This window comes from Bos grunniens, chromosome 11 (genome assembly GCF_055505025.1).
Source record: "Bos grunniens cultivar Pamir isolate PY7600 chromosome 11, Bosgru_T2T1.0, whole genome shotgun sequence".
NCBI lineage: Eukaryota > Metazoa > Chordata > Mammalia > Artiodactyla > Bovidae > Bos > Bos grunniens.
The window spans coordinates 96,341,086-96,361,597 of record NC_141175.1 but is presented as its reverse complement, the minus strand read 5'-3'; the positions used below and the strand labels follow the sequence as shown (position 1 = coordinate 96,361,597).

General features: G+C 54.2%; 1 protein-coding gene across 1 annotated transcript; it reads left to right on the top strand.

Annotated features, from left to right (window-relative positions):
- The first annotated feature begins 5,188 nt into the window (after positions 1–5,188).
- Positions 5,189–20,166, top strand: FBXO41 (F-box protein 41). Its single transcript, XM_086327611.1, has 12 exons — positions 5,189–6,184; positions 7,581–7,806; positions 8,288–8,361; positions 8,620–8,978; positions 9,675–9,916; positions 10,149–10,264; positions 10,386–10,538; positions 10,716–10,811; positions 14,116–14,234; positions 14,391–14,549; positions 15,829–15,944; positions 16,068–20,166. Exons 1-12 carry the CDS (start codon positions 5,313–5,315, stop codon positions 16,125–16,127), a joined length of 2,592 nt encoding a protein of 863 aa, XP_086183737.1. The 5' UTR covers positions 5,189–5,312; the 3' UTR covers positions 16,128–20,166.
- Positions 20,167–20,512: the final 346 nt, after the last annotated feature.

Sequence of the window (20,512 nt, the reverse complement as noted above, 5' to 3'; positions counted from 1 at the left end):
CTCTGGGAATAGATTTGCCAGAGGAATATTTACTTTGTTGGTTTTTTCAGAGAACCATCTTTTGGATTACCTCTCAAGGCTACTTTTTTGAGTTTTAATAGACCTAAAAAGACAATAATATTGTGATAATAAGTGACTAACATTTAGTTTTTAAAAGAAGGTTTAAGTTGTTTTATACATACTAAGGTACTTTTAGATGAACTAATACAATAACTTGTATTTGCTCAAAATTATCCAGTGGTGGAGATGGAGGAGGTGTGAAGTCAGAGAACAGTGTACAGATGAACAAAACTGGCCATGAGCTGATAATTTCTGAAGCTACATGATGAGTACATCAGTTATCATCATAGTCTCTTTATTTTGGGATACGTGTGAAAATGTCCATAACAAAAAGTTTTTTAATCCCTGTCTCACTATGCATATCAAGAATTTCTAGATGGATGAAAACTCCTTTGCATGAAAGGAAACCACAGATCCTGAAGTATTTGAATGCTACCAGTCATTGTGTTTATAGTATTATGGTGGTTTGTTTAAAGCCCTTAATTTTAAAAACGTTCTGGACTTAAAAAGACCAGGGGCTTCCCTGGTGCCTCAGATGGTAAAGAATCTGCCTGCAATGCAGGAGACCCAGCTTTGATTCCTGGGTCAGGAAGATCCCCTGGAGAAGGGAATGGCTATCCACAAAAGATTCTTGCCTGGAGAATTCCATGGACAGAGGAGCGTGGCAGGCTATAGTCCATGGGGTTGCAAAGAGTCGGACATGACTGAGCGACTGAAAAAAAAAGGGAGACCACAAATTACCAAAAGAAAACATAATATAATCCTTGGGTAGGGATGGACTTCCTAAGAATGACAACAAAATGAGAAATCCTAAAGATTTTACTGATGCAACTTTAAAGCTTTAGCATGTCAATAAAGATTATAAACAAAAGTAAAAGCCAATCAACACATGAGAAAAATATTTGCAGTACATAAATGACAAAAGATCAATATTATAAAAAGCCTTTGCAAATCAATAAGCAAAGATGAAACTTCAGTACAAAAATGAGCAAACTAGTACATAGTCAAGTTACCAAAGAGATATAAATGACTGATAAATTGTGAAAAAAAAGTCCAGCCATTAGTAGTCCCCAAAAATGCAAGTGAAATAGCCAGGCCATTTTTCAAACTGGCAAGACTACATCGAAGCCAAAGCATGAAGCTGTGGAATTTGGCTGCAGTTGACAGACGATGGGCACCACTGAAGGATGGTGAACAGGAGTTATCTCATATCAGAGGCATTTGGTGGTACCTTACAGAGGATGCTAGAGAGCTGTGAGACCCAAGACTGGACCTCGGGGACTTCCAGGTGTGGGGGGAGCATGAAGCACAAGAGAACAGTTGTGTTGAGAGCATTCAAAGGAAAAGTCAGCCAGTCTTGATGGTTAGCAGGGAGCAGAATTGAGATGGCCAGGGCTGTGGCTGGCACTGTTGAGGGAAACAAGGATGCTGGGGAGTATGTCAGGGGAAGTCCAAGGTTAGTCTTTTGACACTGTGGGTCATTGTGTTATTCTAGAGCCTCATTCCTGGCAACCAATTCAAATTGTTTAATCCACAAAAAAATTTTTGCTGCCTCACGCAATTGACAAGTCCTGGGTTAAAGGTTTCGGCACATCTGGCTCAGTGGCTCAGGGGGGTCATAAGGAGTCTTTTTCTTCACCTTGCCCAAAGAGAGGGCAGAAAGGGCCACCGGCAGCTCCAGCCTCACATCCTGCCGGTTTTGCACAGATCCTGGAGGAGCTGTATTGGCCTGGCCTAGGAAACTTGCCCAAGACCAAGTGACAGCTGTGACTGATGAAAAGGCCAAGGTCATATGAGCTCCCCTGGAAAAGCTCATGGAGCCGGGGGGTGAGGTCAGCTGAACAACATTGACTGAAAGAGGAGGGAATGGTTCTCCAAGGGAAAACTGGGGTGTGCACCTATCAAGGGGGACTGGAGTTGAGCAGCAAAACCAACAAATCTCCATTCCCTTCCACCTCTGTCCAAGATCTAAACAGATCCCCCTTCTCATATAATTTAAAACTTTTCTGTTTTATCATCATGCAATTAGCCCTCACAAAACTTAAAACACACTTGTCCCATCTCCGGAAGGAGAGGGTCCAAGTTCTCTCCCACTTACTACGTCCAGCCCCAATGCAAGTCTCATCTCTTATGGTATTGGGCTAGCTGCTCCTGGTCTTTCAATTTATGGACAAACTACAACAATGGAGGAAAAGTCCGACAGCTGAAAGAGCAAAGCCTTTCCAGTTGAACAGGGGACGGGAGGGAGAACACTCCGGGATCACAGGTCCATAGCCTGGACCACAAGCTTGACCAGTCAGTGTGGACAAGGTGACTGGCCCACTAGCAGCTGCTCTGCTTCTGCTGTCTTGAGAGCCTCCGTTAACCTTCATGCTTTGTGGCCACGTGCACAAGGGGCTTTGAGGGGTCACCTCCCATTGGTACAAATTTGGGGGCAGGAACACTTCAGGGGTTGAGTAATCCCTGGCCTTTGTTTTCCAGGTTTGTGGGGGTTTCCTGGCAATACTATCCCTTTAATCATTAGAAAGCTCTCAGTCAGTCTGCATTCAGCCATCCCCAGAGCTATTAACCAAACCAGAGACCTCATTGAAAGTTATAATTCTTGAATCAAGTCCCTGGTGATGGTGTTGGGGGAGGAGGAGGAGTTGTCTCTTAGCAACAGATCTTGGTGCTCTGCTTGTCCCAGGAGCCCATGGTTCTGTGGCTCTAGTAGGGCTCTGCCGCAGGGCAGTGCAGACTCTCCTAGTCTGTGGTGAGAGGCAGAGCTCTCTGCCCCTTCTCCCTCAAGCTGCAACCCACTGGAAGCCTGCTTGTAATGGAAGCCACGGTGGCCTCTGTTGAGCTGGGAGGAGTTCAAGAGGGCCTGAGGAGTCAAGAGCCTGTCAGGCTCCAGGTTTGTCTCCCTCTGTGTTTCCAGCCTGTCTGTCTTTGCTTGAGGTGACTTTAGCTAGCAGCAGAGAACTGGCTCTTAATTATCTCTCAGCCCTATTGAATTACTGGCCTCAGGCAGAAAGGGCCTCTCTGGGCAAAGCAGCATTTTCTTCCTTTCCTGCTTTCAGATGAGCCCCTTTCGGCCAAAGTATCTCTTTCTTGTTGGACATTTTCCTCCAGGTCCCCTAAAGTTCTAGCTCACCTCTAGAGGCAGCGGGAGAGTTTAGCCACTGCTTTGCTGCTGTGTAGCAGACAGGGGACGTGGTACCATCCTGTTTAGTTCAGCCAATTCCTTCTTTCAAAAAACTTTGACTTCTGAATCTAATTTCTGAGTTTGGACTTTTTCCTGGTACAGACTGGCTAAAGCAGAAAAGGGAATCGACTGGCTCACCTAACTGAACAGACCAGGACCTCAAACTGTGAGGAATCGCTCTCTCTCCGTCTCAGTTCTACCTCTGTATTGGCTTCATTCCCAGGTGGTTCCTCCCAAAGGAGACAAAGATGGCCCTCACAGCTTGGCCCGCCCCTGCGCTTAGAAACCTGAGCCCAAAGAGGACGCTTTCCCCAGTAATGCCAGAGAAGTCCTCAAGAAATGACTCATTGACTCAAGTTAGGTGATCTGTGCCCATCTCAGGACTCTGATTGGCCAGGCCTCTATCACATTCTGACCCCTGGGGGAACCATTGGCTCCCACTCAGACCACATGGACTGAGAAAGTGGGGAAGAAAGGATGGTTACCCAATGTCAAGGCAGGGTGCTGTTGCCAGGATGAGGACTGGGTGCTGGGCTGGCATAGAGAACAGGCATCCATCCATACACCCAGGTGTAAAGCCAGAAGGCAAATGGAACTTAAGAGTAGGTCAGGATGGAGAGGTGGAGCTGAAAGTAAAGGCTTAAAGATATGAGTGAGCCAGACTGTGGGAGTGAACCAGATAGAGGCAAATGGGGCGTGAAGGCACACCTCCCATCAGAAGACAGGACGGTTAGGAAGACAGCTAGAAGAAGAGGTTGGAGAGCCCAAACAGGGCAGCTGCATGGCAGCTTGCCAACATGGAGCGGTCAGTGACATCATCCAAGGGACCAAGTAGGTGAAGACCCTTGATGACAACTACGTTGTCTGATTAGCAGATGGCCTGTGACTTGGAAGGGCACAGTGACACCCGAGGTTATTGAAGGCCAGTTACAGGGTAGAGAGCCCACGAGGCAGGGGAAGGGCGACCAGAAGCGAGAGCCGAGGCAGGACAGACAGCAGGAGCTGAGGGTGGCCAGGAGTGGGGTGCCAGGAAGGGCGGTGACTTGTGCCAGAAGGAACCTGGAGAAGACAAATATCATGGCCCTTGGAGCAAAGGGCAGAGCAGGGATGAGAGACAGTGGGACAGAAGCAGGAACAGAAAGAGTGACATGCACACATCGGTATCATTAAGTGAGGTGACTTCTTGGTCACTGCAGCATGGTACCAGTAGTCCAGCTGGTTTGATGAGTGTGGTTGCAAGACATGGAAATAAGCATTTTTTTGAGATATAACATACAGCTGGTACATACAGTACACTAAACTTAAATGTACGTGTGCATACACTGTGTAACTTTATGTATATACCTGTATAGCCACTACTCATATCAAGATAAAGAACATTTTCAGCATCACATAAAGTTGCCTCCTGCCCCTTTCTAGTCCACATGGGTCCCAGAGGTGACCTCTGTTCTGACTTCTGTCCTCATCAGTTTAGTCTGTTCTCCATGTGTATGGAACCAACAGTATGCACTCCAGTCTGGCTTCTGTCATGCAGCATGATATTAAATGGCTTCATCCATGTTCCATGTACCAACAGTTCCTTCTTATTGCTGGGTAACATCCCATTATGAATATAACACGATTTATCCATTCTACTAGTGATGGGCACTTCGGTTATGTCCAGGTTGTTACTATTATAAATAAAACTAATGCTGTCCCCCCCTCCCTCCTTAGAGGATTCTCATTCTTTCTCACTCTCATACATGCACAGCCCTCACGCAGGTACTGGAGCAGGCCAGTCTCCTCTGGGAGGTCTGGCCATTGGTCTCCCCTTGCCCCTCTCTTGTGGGCACATGTTTTCTGGGGAAGTCAGTTTCGTCAAGGGTGGGGAATACGGGTTGGAGGTGGGGAGGGATACCACCCTCCTAAGGCTTGCTTCCCTCTCTTCTAGCCTCCTTGCCCCTGGCTGCCAGCGCCCTGAGCCTGCCCAACCCCTCAGGGGGGCTCGCCCGCGTCCCCCCATGAGCGCGCCCGGCTGACCTCCAGGGCGGCCGCGGTGGAGCCCGGGCGCCACGGGGGCAGCGGGGCCATGGCCTCGCTGGACCTGCCCTACCGCTGCCCGCGCTGCGGGGAGCACAAGCGCTTCCGGAGCCTGTCGTCGCTGCGCGCGCACCTGGAATACAGCCACACGTACGAGACGCTCTACATTCTCTCCAAGACCAACAGCATCTGCGACGGCGCCGCGGCGGCCTTCCCGCTGGCGCCCGAGCCCGCCGCCCTGCTGGCCGTGCCGGGCGCCCGGCGCGAGGTCTTCGAGAGCACTTCCTTTCAGGGCAAGGAGCAGGCAGTCGGGCAGTCGTCCGCGGCGCCACACCTGCTGCACCACCATCACCACCACGCGCCCCTCGCCCACTTTCCTGGCGACCTGGTGCCGGCCGGCCTGCCTTGCGAGGAGCTGGCAGAGCCGGGCCTCGTGCCCGCCGCGCGCTACGCACTCCGCGAGATCGAGATCCCGCTGGGGGAGCTGTTCGCCCGCAAGTCCGTGGCCTCCTCGGCGTGCTCGACGCCGCCGCCCGGGCCTGGCCCTGGCCCCTGCCCCGGGCCCGCGTCCGCCTCGCCCGCGTCTCCCTCGCCCGCCGACGTGGCCTACGAAGAGGGCCTGGCCCGCCTCAAGATCCGGGCGCTGGAGAAGCTGGAGGTGGACCGACGGCTGGAGCGGCTGAGCGAGGAGGTGGAGCAGAAGATCGCGGGCCAGGTGGGCCGGCTGCAGGCCGAGCTGGAGCGAAAGGCGGCGGAGCTGGAGACTGCACGGCAGGAGAGCGCGCGGCTGGGGCGTGAGAAGGAGGAGCTGGAGGAGCGCGCCTCCGAGCTCTCGCGCCAGGTGGACGTGAGTGTGGAGCTGCTGGCCTCGCTCAAGCAGGACCTGGTGCACAAAGAACAGGAGCTGAGCCGCAAGCAGCAGTGAGTGGCCCACGGGGCCCCGTGGGTGGGTGTGTCCGCGAACGTACCAGAGTCGGTGATGGCATCACTGTGTTCCCGCCACCATCGTGAGTGTGGCTGTGGGTGCGGCCGAATTACGCGGCTCTGTGGCCACGGGCATGTATTGGTGGTGCGCGTGGGGCCAAGAGTGGCATGAAGGTGTGTGTTTAGGACCCTGAGACCATGACAGTGTGACCGCGTTCGTGTGTGTGAATCTTTCTCGTCCATCTCTTTGCTCCTTGACAAGGCTGTTTCCTGATTGTGACACCAGACTCTTCTCTTCTGCCGACCCAAAGACAAGGCTCAGTTCTCTCCTTTCCCTTTCCCTCCTCAGGTTTTTTCCTATCTATTGTATCATTCTTTTCTCTCCTCCTCAGAGAAAAACTTGAAAATATTTTTTCTCCTTGTCTTCGATTTCTTTCCCCACTTTCTGTCTTGAACCCACTCTGATCAGGTGTCCACCTCCATCGTTATTCTCCGTGTCATCAATGACCTTCATGTTACAAAGGCCAAGTCGTCTTCTTATTTGGCCCCTTGGCAGCCATTTGATACAGCTGATCCTTGAAACATATCTTTTAACTTGGCTTCTAAGACACTCTCCTGGAATTTCCATCTCTTTCTATTGGCTTCCTCTCAGCCTTTGCTGGGTTTCTCCTCATTCCTCTGGTCTTCAAATGTAGACTCATGAAGTACATAGATGTTATTTGTCCCCATCGTGATAAGCCCCATGGGGGCAGAGATTTTTTTCCTGCTTTGTTCACTGCTGTAGCCCCAACACCTAGAAGGTGCCCATACATGTTGAATAGATGCATGAATGACTATGAATGCATGTGAGAGTAAATACTCAAATGACTCTTTTAAGTATGCTGTGTATCTGTGCAACTCCTGGAGGTTGGTGCAACTATAAGTGTGCTTTTCTGCATCTGAGAACATTTCTGAAAATGTGTGTGTGTGTTTGAATGTGTTGGTAGGACTGTGCCTCAGTCTGTGCATGCCTGTGGATGAACGTTACATGAATATGTGTACATGAGTGTGCGGGGCTGGCTTCTTGGCTGTGTGTGGGCTTCTGGAGGGAGGAGGTGGCTGTGTGTGACTGAACGTGCCTGTGAGTACTTCTGTGGGGAGCAGGAGTGTCTGCTTGTGTGCTTGGGTCTGGGTTGGTGGGGTGTGAACGTATGACTAGGGGTGTATACTTGCATTTCTGTAAGTGCTGTTGTGTGGGCAGTGTTCCTGGGTGTGCTCTGCGTGTACCCATGTGACCACGAGCAGACACTGTGGCCAGCATGCCCTTGTCTTTCCCTGCTGTTCTGGGTCTCCTCCAGCGGGTGGGTGGGCAGCCAGGCCAGGGCACTCGGGTAAGAGACTGCTCTGGGCCCAGGGAGGTGGTGCAGATCGACCAGTTCCTGAAGGAGACGGCGGCGCGGGAGGCCAGTGCCAAGCTGCGGCTGCAGCAGTTCATCGAGGAGCTCCTCGAGCGGGCTGACCGGGCTGAGCGGCAGCTGCAGGTCATCAGCAGCAGCTGTGGCAGCACGCCCAGTGCCAGCCTGGGCCGCGGAGGTGGGGGAGCTGGTGCTGGGCCCAGTACCCGGGCCCCAGGCAGGATGGTGAGTGCCCACCTGCCTTCCCTCCTTTGCCTGCCCAGCTGACCCCTACCACCTTGCCTCACACATGCCTGAATCTCCCTCTGATACTCCATGCTTCCTTCTTTGGCTCTTCCCCATGAGCAGACTGCAGGCCTGAAGTAGGGGTCCAGGAATAGGGGAGCCCCTCCCTGAGGCTGTAGTGAGATACCATCCAGCAACCCCAGGCCTCAGGCAGGGGCTCACCTCTGCCCATCTCTGCAAATGAGACCCAGGAGCCACAAGCCGGGGTCTGGGGTGCGTGGTGGGTACAGGGAGGGGGCTGGTGAGCCTGCTTCTCCAGGCTGTCTGTCTGTCTACTTGTCCACCTCTCCCAACTGTTTTTCTTTTTCTCTCTCTTCTCCCCCATCTCTTATCTCCATCTTGTACCCTGTTTCTCCCGCTCCTTCTCATCCTCTGGCCCCCTCTGCCTCCTGCCTTTCCTTCCCTCTCTGGGGGCCCACAGCGAGAACACCACGCGGGCCCGGCCATGCCTAGCACGTATGCAGTGTCCCGGCATGGCTCCTCTCCCAGCACAGGGTAAGCCACGGGCCTGGCCCGTCCCGCACAGCCCACCCTCCCCTAGAAAGATCCACTGCTCTGCTGGCCCTTCTGCGGCTTGGCTTCTCCTCCTCCCTCATCGTCCTTGGGTCACCTCTGTCTGCCTTTCCACACTCAGAGGGGACTTTTGGACAGTAGGGTGGGTGGATTGCCCTTGGCCAGTGGCAGGTGGTATGGAGAGTTTGGGCAGGCCTAGGACCCTTTGCTCCTCACCGTCTGGTCCACCCCCCACCCCAGGGCCTCCAGTCGCATCCCAGCTGCATCTCAGAGCTCAGGTTGTTATGACAGTGACAGTCTGGAGTTGCCCCGGCCAGAAGAGGGGGCCCCCGAGGACAGCGGCCCCGGGGGCTTAGGCACGCGGGTCCAGGCTGCCAATGGTGGCTCGGAGCGGGCCCAGCCCCCTCGCAGCTCTGGACTGCGGCGCCAGGCCATCCAGAACTGGCAGCGCAGACCCCGTCGACACAGCACAGAAGGGGAGGAAGGTGACGTCTCCGACGTGGGCTCCCGAACCACCGAGTCAGAGGCTGAGGGCCCCTCGGAGGTCCCCCGCCCCGGGCCTGCTATGGCTGGGCCGGTGAGCAGCTGCCGCCTCTCTGGTGAGTCCTGAGGGGGTGGGTACTAAGAGACTGGGTTTTCCTTGGTGCTGACTGCTCTCAGGGCACGCAGGGCTGAGGCAGTAAATCTCCTGGGCTCCTGCACCGCCTCTCCCCTTGCCCCAGACTTCCCACATGTACAGGGCCCTGCAGGCTTAGGGCAGGAGCTGCTGGGACACAGGTATCCATTCATGTGACATTCATAGGAGAGGAGTTGGGAGTTCAAAGTGAAGCCAGGGGCCAGTGGGGCAAGTCCTCTCCCATATCCATACAGGGCCACATGTGTATGTGGGTGGGTCCGGGGGCAGAAAGCTCAGGTCAGGGTGCACGGCTGTGCCTGGTGACTGCTCTGGGCAACCTCACCTGCCTTCTGTTCACAGATGCACGGTTTCTATCCAAACCTTTTCCCTCCTCCAATCGCTCAGTTGCCTCCTCTAGGGGATGACTTTGCACAGTGTCATGATACACGACCTTAAAAAGAAAGTTCACTTGAGGAAGGGCCACCTTTTTCTAATTTGCAAAATTAGGGAGGGGGCTAATGCAGTGGAGGGGGAAGCAGAGGCCCTTTGTCCCTCCTCCCCAGTTTCTGGTCCCCCAGCATGGTTCTGTCATGCCCATTCCTCCTGCAGTTCCGGCCCTACCCCAGCTCCCCATCTGTGTAACCCCCACACTGACCTCTGACCCTGTGGTATTGTGCAGCCCGCCCCGAGGGAGGCAGTGGGCGGGGTCGGCGAGCTGAGAGGGGCAGCCCCTCCCGCTCCAATGAGGTCATCAGCCCGGAGATCCTCAAGATGCGAGCTGCCCTGTTCTGCATCTTTACCTACCTGGACACGCGCACTCTGCTACACGCCGCCGAGGTCTGCCGGGACTGGCGCTTCGTGGCCCGCCACCCCGCCGTCTGGACCCGGGTGCTGCTCGAGAACGCCCGCGTCTGTTCCAAGGTGCCTGTACCTCTCTGCTGTCCTGCTCTCCCAGTCACCCTTGCTGTGACCCCATCTTTTCCCTGGCAGAGTCTAGCCCTGCAAGGTCTTGTCCTTGCAACGCTTACCACACCCCAGTTTCAACCTGGCTCCCTGAAATGTTCTCCTGAGGCCTCCTATCCTGGAGCTGGTTCATCTCCTGCCAACCAGACTCACATCCCATTATGCCCAGATAACTCCTCTCTTCCTGCAGTTTCTGGCAATGCTGGCTCAGTGGTGCACCCAGGCCCACTCGCTGACACTGCAGAACCTGAAGCCCCGGCAGCGAGGCAAGAAGGAGAGCAAAGAGGAGTATGCCCGGAGTACCCGGTGAGGCCATGGGGTGGGGGTGGGGGCACTGCTCCTGGGCTGCGGACCTAGAGTGAAGTCAGGGTGCTTCTGGAGGAGGATCTGGCTGCAGACAGTGCCCTGACTTCTTGGCCGTCCCCAGGGGCTGCTTGGAGGCAGGCCTGGAGTCTCTGCTGAAGGCAGCGGGAGGAAATCTGTTGATCCTGCGCATCTCCCACTGCCCCAACATCCTCACTGACCGTTCGCTGTGGCTGGCTAGCTGCTACTGCCGCGCCCTGCAGGCCGTCACCTACAGGTGGGTCCCCACTGCTAGAGGCGAGGCCTTGGCCAGAGGAATCCCCAGGCTCTGCATACACATACCTCCCCCCTCCCCGCAGGGCTCTGGGGCAGAAGGACCCAAGAGCTCTGAGGCCCAAAGGAAAGGAGCAGAGGCCTCCAGAATGGGTGGCCCCAGCTTTTGTCTTTTCAACAGAAGTGCCACAGACCCAGTGGGCCATGAGGTCATCTGGGCCCTGGGCGCAGGCTGCAGAGAGATCGTCTCCCTCCAGGTGGCACCACTTCACCCCTGGTGAGCCGAGGCCGCGGTGGGGATGGGCAGGGCTGGGCCCCGAGTGGGGCTGAGGACCCAGCAGATCTGGGCCCATTCCATGTGCTGTTTGGGGTGACAGATTCACATTCATCAGTCTATCTTTAGGCTTCAGAATCAGACGTGGGATCATGGCCTGGCTTGCGGGCAGTGTGACTTTGGGCTACCCGGTCGTGCCTGAGTTTCTCAACTGCAGAGTAAAAGTGGTATCAAGGATCTGTGGATCTTATTAAGCCTGCAGCTGGCTCAGACGAGATGTGTGCCTAAAGGCTGCAGAGCCCACAGAGTGTTCAGAAACGCTGGCCTGATGGCCAGCTTTGTTTGACACGTGAAAGGCAGTTAGGGAGGTCAGTGTATAATACACAAAAGAGCTGGTTTTCAGAGAATCCATGGTATGAGATCATTCATCGCTCTACTTGGAATTCTCAAACTACCAGGCTTTTTCATTCCCTGCTCGTGCCCTGCAAGACTGTCTCTTCATGACACCACCTCACGGGTCCCCAATATCCCATCACTAACACTCAGAGTTTGTTACTGCTCCCCTGTCTCCATTCCTCTTGCACCTTGTCCTAGCCCCTAACTAGTCAATTTTACAATAATTTCTCTATGTTTCAGTCTACACCAGACTCATGTTTCTTGGGGCAGAGGCTGTGAATGTCCATTTCTGTGTCCCTGGTACCGAGTGCGTGGCAGCTGCTGGGGATTGTTAGTGATGAAGTGTTCAGGGAAGTAGCAGGTTTGCTGTGAGTGGTGGGCAGGGCCCAACGAGCAGTGAGTGTGGAAAGGAAGGCTGGGCCAAGGTCAGGTCTTGCCTAAGAGATTTAGATTTTTGCATTTTATCTGGAAAGCACTGGGAAGCCATTGGGGGATCATCAGATCAGATCAGATCAGTCGCTCAGTCGTGTCCGATTCTTTGCAACCCCATGAATCGCAGCACGCCAGGCCTCCCTGTCCATCACCAACTCCTGGAGTTCACTCAGACTCATGTCCATCGAGTCAGTGATGCCATCCAGCCATCTCATCCTCTGTCGTCCCCTTCTCCTCCTGCCCCAATCCCTCCCAGCTTCAGAGTCTTTTCCAATGAGTCAGCTCTTTGCATGAGGTGCCCAAAGTACTGGAGTTTCAGCCTTAGCATCATTCCTTCCAAAGAAATCCCAGAGCTGATCTCCTTTAGAATGGACTGGTTGGATCTCCTTGCAGTCCAAGGGACTCTCAAGAGTCTTCTCCAACACCACAGTTCAAAAGCATCAATTCTTCGGCGCTCAGCCTTCTTCACAGTCCAACTCTCACATCCATACATGACCACTGGAAAAACCATAGCCCTGACTAGACGAACCTTTTTGGCAAAGTAATGTCTCTGCTTTTCAATATGCTATCTAGGTTGGTCATAACTTTCCTTCCAAGGAGTAAGCGTCTTTTAATTTCATGGCTGCAGTCACCATCTGCAGTGATTTTGGAGCCCAGAAAAATAAAGTCTGACACTGTTTCCACTGTTTCCCCATCTATTTCCCATGAAGTGATGGGACCAGATGCCATGATCTTCGTTTTCTGAATGTTGAGCTTTAAGCCAACTTTTTCACTCTCCACTTTCACCTTCATCAAGAGGCTTTTTAGTTCCTCTTCACTTTCTGCCATAAGGGCGGTGTCATCTGCATATCTGAGGTTATTGATGTTTCTCCCAGCAGTCTTGATTCCAGCTTGTGTTTCTTCCAGCCCAGCGTTTCTCATGATGTACTCTGCATATAAGTTAAATAAACAGGGTGACAATATACAGCCTTGACATACTCCCTTTCCTATTTGGAACCAGTCTATTGTTCCATGTCCAGTTCTAACTGTTGCTTCCTGACCTGCATACAAATTTCTCAAGAGGCAGATCATGTGGTCTGGTATTCCCATCTCTTTCAGAATTTTCCACAGTTTACTGTGATCCACACAGTCAAAGGCTTTGGCATAGTCAATAAAGCAGAAGTAGATGTTTTTCTGGAACTCTCTTGCTTTTTCCATAATGCAGCAGATGTTGGCAATTTGATCCCTGGTTCCTCTGCCTTTTCTAAAACCAGCTTGAACATCAGGAAGTTTACAGTTCACATATTGCTGAAGCCTGGCTTGGAGAATTTTGAGCATTACTTTACTAGCATGTGAGATGAGTGCAATTGTGCGGTAGTTTGAGCATTCTTTGGCATTGTCTTTCTTTGGGATTGGAATGAAAACTGACCTTTTCCAGTCCTGTGGCCACTGCTGAGTTTTCCACATTCGCTGGCATATTGAGTGCAGCACTTTCACAGCATCATCTTTCAGGACCTGGAACAGCTCAACTGGAATTCCACCACCTCCACTAGCTTTGTTCGTAGCGATGCTTTCTAAGGCCCACTTGACTTCACATTCCAGGATGTCTGGCTCTGGGTCAGTGATCACACCATCGTGACTATCTGGGTCGTGAACATCTTTTTTGTACAGTTCTTCTGTGTATTCTTGCCACCTCTTCTTAATATCTTCTGCTTCTGTTAGGTCCATACCATTTCTGTCCTTTATTGAGCCCATCTTTGCATGAAATCTTGCTTTGGTATCTCTGATTTTCTTGAAGAGATCTCTAGTCTTTCCCATTCTGTTGTTTTCCTCTATTTATTTGCATTGATTCTTAACAAATGGGATTATACCAGACTGGGAATGTTCTCTGTCTTCCCCTACACTGCGTACCTCTTGGAGGCAGGGTCCATGTGTTTATGTCACCACTCTATCCCCAGTTAGTGAGTGAAAGTCGCTCAGTCATGTCCGACTCTTTGCGACCCCACGGACTGACTATACAGTCCATGGAATTCTCCAGGCCAGAATACTGGAGTGGGTAGCTGTTCCCTTCTCCAGGGGATCTTCCCAACCCACGGATCGAACCCAGGTCTCCCACATTGCAGGTGAATTCTGGCCCAGCTCTGTTGTTCTTAGTCATGACAGGACTTGAGAAGCATTTTGTTGACTGACTGAGAGAATGTGGGAGTGAGTGGCTCTCGGCAGCCACTGGATGAACTGGCAGGGAGACTAGCTGCATAATCAGATGAATGTTGATTGTGGTCTGAGCTGTGGGTTCACGAGTTGTTGAGGAATCAGAATCTGCAGGTCTTGGCAGGAAGTGAAGGAGGAGGAGTCAGGGAAGATCCCAGGTTTCTGACTTGAACAGTTGGGTGGTTGGTGGGGCCCTCACCTTGTGGGGTGGGTCTTGACCGAGGAGCGGGCTTAGGATAGCATGCAGCCAGGGGCTCCCTGACGACCCTCCCTCCACCCCATTCTCCAGCCAGCAGCCCATGCGATTCAGTAACCGCTGCCTACAGATGATCGGTCGCTGTTGGCCCCACCTCCGGGCTCTGGGGGTCGGGGGTGCCGGCTGTGGGGTGCAGGGCCTGGCATCACTCGGTGAGTCTCTCCATGGGACTGGCATAGGGGGTGATGGGAAGCAGGCATGGGTGCAGCACTGAAATCCTAGCGGGGTTCGGGCGATGGTGTGGGTGGCAGCAGGAAGTGACCTGGGTGTTTGTCAGCAGGCCCTCCCCTCTCCTTCCCTCTTCCTAGCAAGGAACTGCATGCGGCTGCAGGTGCTGGAGTTGGACCACGTGTCGGAGATCACCCAGGAGGTGGCGGCTGAGGTCTGCCGGGAAGGCCTGAAGGGCCTGGAGATGCTTGTGCTCACAGCCACCCCCGTAACCCCCAAGGCCCTGCTGCATTTCAACAGTGAGTGATGGGGAGCAGGGGTGGGGCACCACTGTCAACTCTTACCATGTCTTGTCAGCAGGTCGCGCAGCCAACTCCCTCTTGATCCTGGTCAGCAAACACCAACACTGGGGTCAGGGTGAGCAGGGTTCTAGCCCTGGCTTTGCCACCGGTGCCTTCTGAGGCCAGGGTGGCACTGAAGGCCTGCCAGCGTCTGACCCGAATGGTTTAGTTCAGCCAAATGGACATGTGTTGCCCTGTGCTCTTTCCATGCTGGAGACATGGGCTCTTCAGTATCATCCACCATCTACCCCGACGTGAGCCTCCAGCAAAGGGCAAGAGCTGAACAGACGGGTTCTGGAACTTACTGACCTACATGTCCATTCTGTCTTTACTGCTTATTGGCTGTGTGACTTTGGGCAAGTTACTGTACTTCTCTTGAGTCTGTATCCCCATCTTTTAAGTGGAATTCTAAGCTGAATGGGTGGGAAGATTAATGAGATAATGTGTGTTAGCCCCCCAGGACAATTCTCAGGGTGAAGCCTTCAGCATGCCTCTGCTGGCCCCTACCTCCCTCCAGCCCCCACTCCCTCCCTGTGATTCCTTCACCTTCATTAAGGATGCAGGTACCCAGCTTGAGCTGCACATACCCAAGTGAGTCCCTCATCGGGGACTATTTGGCCCCTGGCAGGACCCCATATCCTGAGCACTGCAGGTTCCTTGACTTTCTTATCATCGCCAGGATCTTCTTCTTCCCTCCCCTTCAATCTCATGGCCCTGCCCTGGGCTGACCATCAGAACTAACTGCTTGGCCTCCAAAATCTTAACTTCTAGAATCCTCTCAGCCTCTTGACCTTCTCGCTCCTCCTCCCCTGACTTCATGGCAACATCCAGTCCCTTAAGCCCTCTGCTCCCAACTGATCTGCTCCCTGCCTCCACTCCTCCAGTACTCTGGCTGGGCCGAGACCCAGCAGCTGCACCTCAGCTACTCTGTTCCTGTAATTCATCTCCACATGCCCAGACCATAGCACAACGGTCCCCTCTGCCAGCGAAGTTGCTGGAACCCCTGCACAACTGGCTGTCATCCACTCGTCCTCCCAGAGTCCACCACAACCTGTGCTCTGAAACCTCACGCTCTTTCTCTCCTTGTCCAGGGGTGCCCGGAGCAGCGTGGATCTGCTCCCAGTGCTTAGCACGCGGTTGTCCCTCAGTGTTCTGATTTCATTGATTGGTAAGAGGAGAGAAGACAGGCCTCTTGCCCAGGTCAGACATGGGCCCCACCTCACTTATCTTTTCCTAGGTATCTGCCGGAACCTCAAGTCCATTGTGGTTCAGATTGGGATTGCCGATTATTTCAAAGAGCCCAGCAGTCCTGAGGCCCAGAAGCTGTTTGAGGACATGGTAACAAAGCTCCAGGTGAGCAGCTGGCTCTGAACGAGACCCCCAGGGCACTCTGCGGCTGGGACTGTGACCTGGGTGTTTGAAGGGAGGGCTCTGCCTGTCTGCCCTGAGGGGAACTAACTCAGGTTTGGTCCGCAGGCCCTACGGCGGAGGCCCGGCTTCTCTAAGATCCTGCACATCAAGGTGGAAGGCTGCTAACCCGGGTTGGGGGCGGCAGGGCCCCTGCCAGCCCCACGCCAGCCGCGCTCTTTGGACCTCCAGAGGGACCCTGATCTGGACTAGACTTTTGGAGGCTTGGTGTTATCCCTGGTGTCTGGGAGAGAGGTTGTCAGTCTCTTGTCCTCCTGCTGGGACAGCAGGACTCAGGCCCTCTCCAGGGCAGGGGCTTGGACAGCTGTCCCCCACCTCCACCCCACCCCCATCCGGAGCAGCCCTCTAGGCACAGCCAGCAAAGAGCTGAGTCTCCACCAGCACTCGGTGTCATCACCCTGAGGATCTGCAGTAACCACCAGTGGCTCCTTGGCTGCTCAAGCTGTTGGGGCAGGCCTCCCCTTTGTGAGGCCCAGCCTCCTGGTCGGGAGCCTCTGTCAGGCCCCAGACCAGAGGGGTTGCTCCAACAGGCAGCTCAGACTGGGCCCAGAGGCTCTTCTCTTCCCCCTGCTCAGTCCCAGCCCTCTGCGGGGCATCCCCTTCAGGCAGCCTGCCAGGGCTCTGGGTCCATAATCTCCAGGGATAACCCTAGGGGTCTTGGGGATGTGCTCAGCTGAAAGTGGGAAGTAGGGAGTTCAGTGAGGTAGTGGGGTCGGCTTGGAAGGGCAAGACATCTATTCAGAACTTCTCCCCGAGACATCCAGGCCACGCCTCCCAAGGGTGGATATTGCCAGGGTGAGAAAACTTTGAGTTTTTACTGCTGTAGAGAAGACAAGACTCCTCCCAGCCACCACATATCCCATGACACACCAGAACTAAATTCAGAGCTACAAGGCGCATGTTTCTATACCTTCTACCAATCCCGAGCCTCTGGAGGGGCCAGGTCCCAGCTCTGGGAAATGCTGTCAGCAGTGAGAAGCAGTTCCTGTCCTCAAGGAGTATACTTCTAATCTGGGTGCTTGGACAGGAATCTGATGGCCTTTGGGTCCCCAAGGTCATGTGAGAGGGAATCATTTGGCTGCCCTCTGCTGGGGCCTGGAGGAGGCTGGAAGAGGGGTGGTTTAGTTTGCTTCCTTGTCCGGCTACCTTGCTGGAAGATGTGGCCTTGGTGGGGAGCCACACCTTTGGGGCCCAAAAAGGAGCCCCAACATCAGACTTGTCCCCCCTCTTCAGTCTCCAGTGGTCCATGGGCTGAGGGCTGTGTTGGGGGGTCTTCTGCCTGGGGCAGTGCTGGGGTCTGAACCAGGATCACTGGCTTAGAGTGCAAATGGAGGCTCTCACTGACCCTTGCATGGTTCCCAAAGGGTCAGGTCCTGGCACTATGGCTCTAAAGACTCAGGTCTTCCGAGTTCCTCCTCTTAGCCCTCCCACAGTGGCACAAAGGCCGTGGGTCCTGCCAACCTCCATTTGGAAAGTTCTTTCAAACGTTAATCTGGTTTCATCTTAGGGTTTCCTTCTCTCTTGCTGTAAGATGGGCTCTCGGCCCTAAACATTAGGTTCTGGCTGGGGCCGGGCTTCTCTAGTTTCCCAGTCCTTTCCGGGAATCCAACTTTTCTGCTGCAACCTGGCATCAGGACATCAAGACCCACCCTGGGTTTCCCTGCAACAAGGCCTCCAGAGCTGGGACCTTCACAGGCTCAGAAGTGTATCCAGCTCTCCTGGCTCCCCACACAGCCGTGTCTTGCTCTTTCTGTTGTTTTCTTCCTGTGACTTGTTCTGGCCCTATCCTTTGAAGACTCCAAATGCCAAGGGTAGCATGTCGGTATCTCCATCTAGTCCTGCACGAAGCCTTGGCTGTGTGGCATCCCCACCCCAGAGCACCTGGTTCTGTTGACTCTAACCTCCCAGTTCTGTCCCCAGGAATCATGAAGGAGAAGCACAACTTTCCTCTGTTCTGGGACCGGAAGGGAGGTGGAGGTCCACTTGGCCTGGCTGCCCTGGGTGTGTGTTCCGCTTTACCAGCTGCACCCGCCACAGCCCCTGCTTCCTGTGACCCCAGGACTGGAGGTGCCCTCCATGTGTCTCCCGGACAAAGCACAAAGGGATGCCTTGCTTGGCCTGAGCCTGTCTACTGAGGGGCTTTTTCTGTCCGAGGAAGCCTCCATCCCTGAATACAAGGCTTTGGGTAATCTCCCTGGGAAGATGTCTGGTGGAATGCCTGCCATCAGTTCTGGGAAAGGTGAGGGCGCACGGGCAGCGAGCTCGAGTGAGAGGAAGGTGGTGCTGAAAGGCCTGATGGTTAAGTCCCTTCTGATCAGCAGCGCTGAGTATCACCAGCACGGGGGGCAGCCGGGTGAACAGGACACCCCTCACCTGTTGGTGGGAAGTTTTCCTCTCCGTGAGTTGGGCTGTTTCCAGAAACCCACCGAGTCCCCCATCCTTTGTTTTCCAGCTGAGTGTGAGGGATGCATAGTGCGTAGGTCCAAGCCCCTGCCCAGATGGGTCGTAGTGTGTCCCACTGCACACCTGGGACTGATAGGCTTGTGTGCCCCAGCCTGGATGTCTGCCCTGAGGACCTGCTGGGTGTGCAGGCTTCCACAGGTCCTTACCAGCTTGATGGTAGTTTTGCCTCTCCTCAGGGGGATGAGCCCTGAGTTGGGGGGGACCTCATCTTTCACTCACCCAAAGGGGAGTCCTCTTCCATATATCACATCTGATGAGATGCAAAACAGAGGAATATCTGGGAGAGCAAACCAAGGCAGGCCCTGCTCCAGGGGACCCAGCTGGTGTAGAGGCCCCATGGGTGATGGCCACTCGGTGTCCTTACCACCTCCTGCCAGCCCAGTGCCTGGGAGACTTGGGGTGTTTGTCCTAAGGACATCATGCTTTATTCAGGCTGCCTGCCCACAGCACTGGCAGAGAACAAAGGAGATGATGTATCTGGGTCCCTGAGGGAGACAAAGTGGGCCGCCCAGAACCATGGCTTTTACTGGCCAGGAGACCACCTGGCTGCTTTTACAAGGCAGAGTGGAGTTTGAGCCAGTCCTTCAAGAATTGCTGGGGTGGGGCTTGGGGAGGGAAGGCGGCCTCCTTCCCAAGTCCTGCTGCTGCAAGGCATGACTCCATGCTTTGTCTCTGGGTTCTGCATGGCCCCTGGCCCTCCGGTCCTCTGGGCTGTGGGTGGGGAGCCGCCCATGCCTAGTCCCTCTCGGGTGCTAAGCCGAAGATCTTTCCAGAGTGACTACTGGTGCCAAAGACCCAATTCCTGGTGGGCTTGGGGTGAAAACAAGCTGGGGACTGGGTACAGGCCCAGCCCCTGGAGGAGTTAACTCATGCTTTAGGATCTGTCCCAACCCATCAGTCCCTGAGGAGTGGAGCTTCCCTTCCCCAGGGCACTTCTCCCTACTGGTGGCTGTGCTCTCTCACCCAGCCTTTTCCCAGGCCCCGTTTCTGTATATACTGCTGTGTAACGTGTGTGTGTGTGTATATATATTCCTGGACAAGTGTGTTCATCTGCAGCCTTGCCTGAGGATAAGGTTTAGTTAGGATTGGATAAAGATCAGAATACCAGGGCCAACTAAGGCAACCAGCTCCTAGTCTGACCCCAACCCCTTGGGACCCTGGCCAGTCCCAAGACTGCCCCGACAATCAGGCAGGCTTCCCCGCTGCAAGTCCAAGCCTCGCCTGCCACTGCTGGCAGGGGCCCCGGCCTCAGCTCTGCCCTGGCAAAGGCCTAGCGCTCAGGGTCAGGCTCGCCTTGTGGCTGGCCCCAGTAGGCCTGGCTCGCATAACCCTGCTGGCGGGGACCTCCACAGCTGGCCCCCATGCCATGCCTTCCCTAAACAGCCAGGTGCAGTGGGCCTGAGCTGAGAGGGGAGCTTTCCTCACCCCAAACACATCAGGCAGAGGGGTGGACAGCAACTTTTGGTTTTGTTTCTGAAGTGGTGCCTGTACCTCCAGCCCCCAGGGGGCCTCCCCTGGCCCCACTTTTCTGCCCCACCCAGGCACCACCATCCCAGCACTTTGCTCCACATCGCCCATAGATGCCCTTTGCTGAATGTACCCGAGCGTATGTATTTAAAAGGACTCCAATGGGCATCTGAATTTGTGGCTTTGTATCCAATAAAAGATGGTGAAACTGGAATAATATCTGCCTCAGGAAAGTAAATGGTAGGTGGCCACATTTGCCAGTCTGTCACCAAACCTTCCTGTAGCTGAAATGCACTGATTAGCAAGGAGGTGGATGATCTGAATGACGTCAATGAGGCGAACTGAAGTATTACGAAGACCTGTCTCAGGAGGGTAGGCGTCGCTGGAGGAAGACCATGCGTGTTACTGCCCCCCCCAGAGCTTTCAGTGTCTGCAGGTAGAGCCTTGAGGGGTCATTTCTGACTCTCAGCCAGGAGAAGCCATCTTTAAGGGCAAGCCCAGCAGGAACAGCACGCACCTGCCCATCCCCTCACTGGCTTGGGCACCAGAGAGGGCTCCGGCCA

Coding starts and splice junctions, on each gene's coding strand:
- FBXO41 (XM_086327611.1), top strand. CDS start 5,313: ATGGCCTCGCTGGACCTGCCCTACCGCTGCCCGCGCTGCGGGGAGCAC. Junction 9,917..10,148: donor ACGCCCGCGTCTGTTCCAAG/GTGCCTGTACCT, acceptor CTCTTCCTGCAG/TTTCTGGCAATGCTGGCTCA. Junction 14,550..15,828: donor GGCCCTGCTGCATTTCAACA/GTGAGTGATGGG, acceptor ATCTTTTCCTAG/GTATCTGCCGGAACCTCAAG.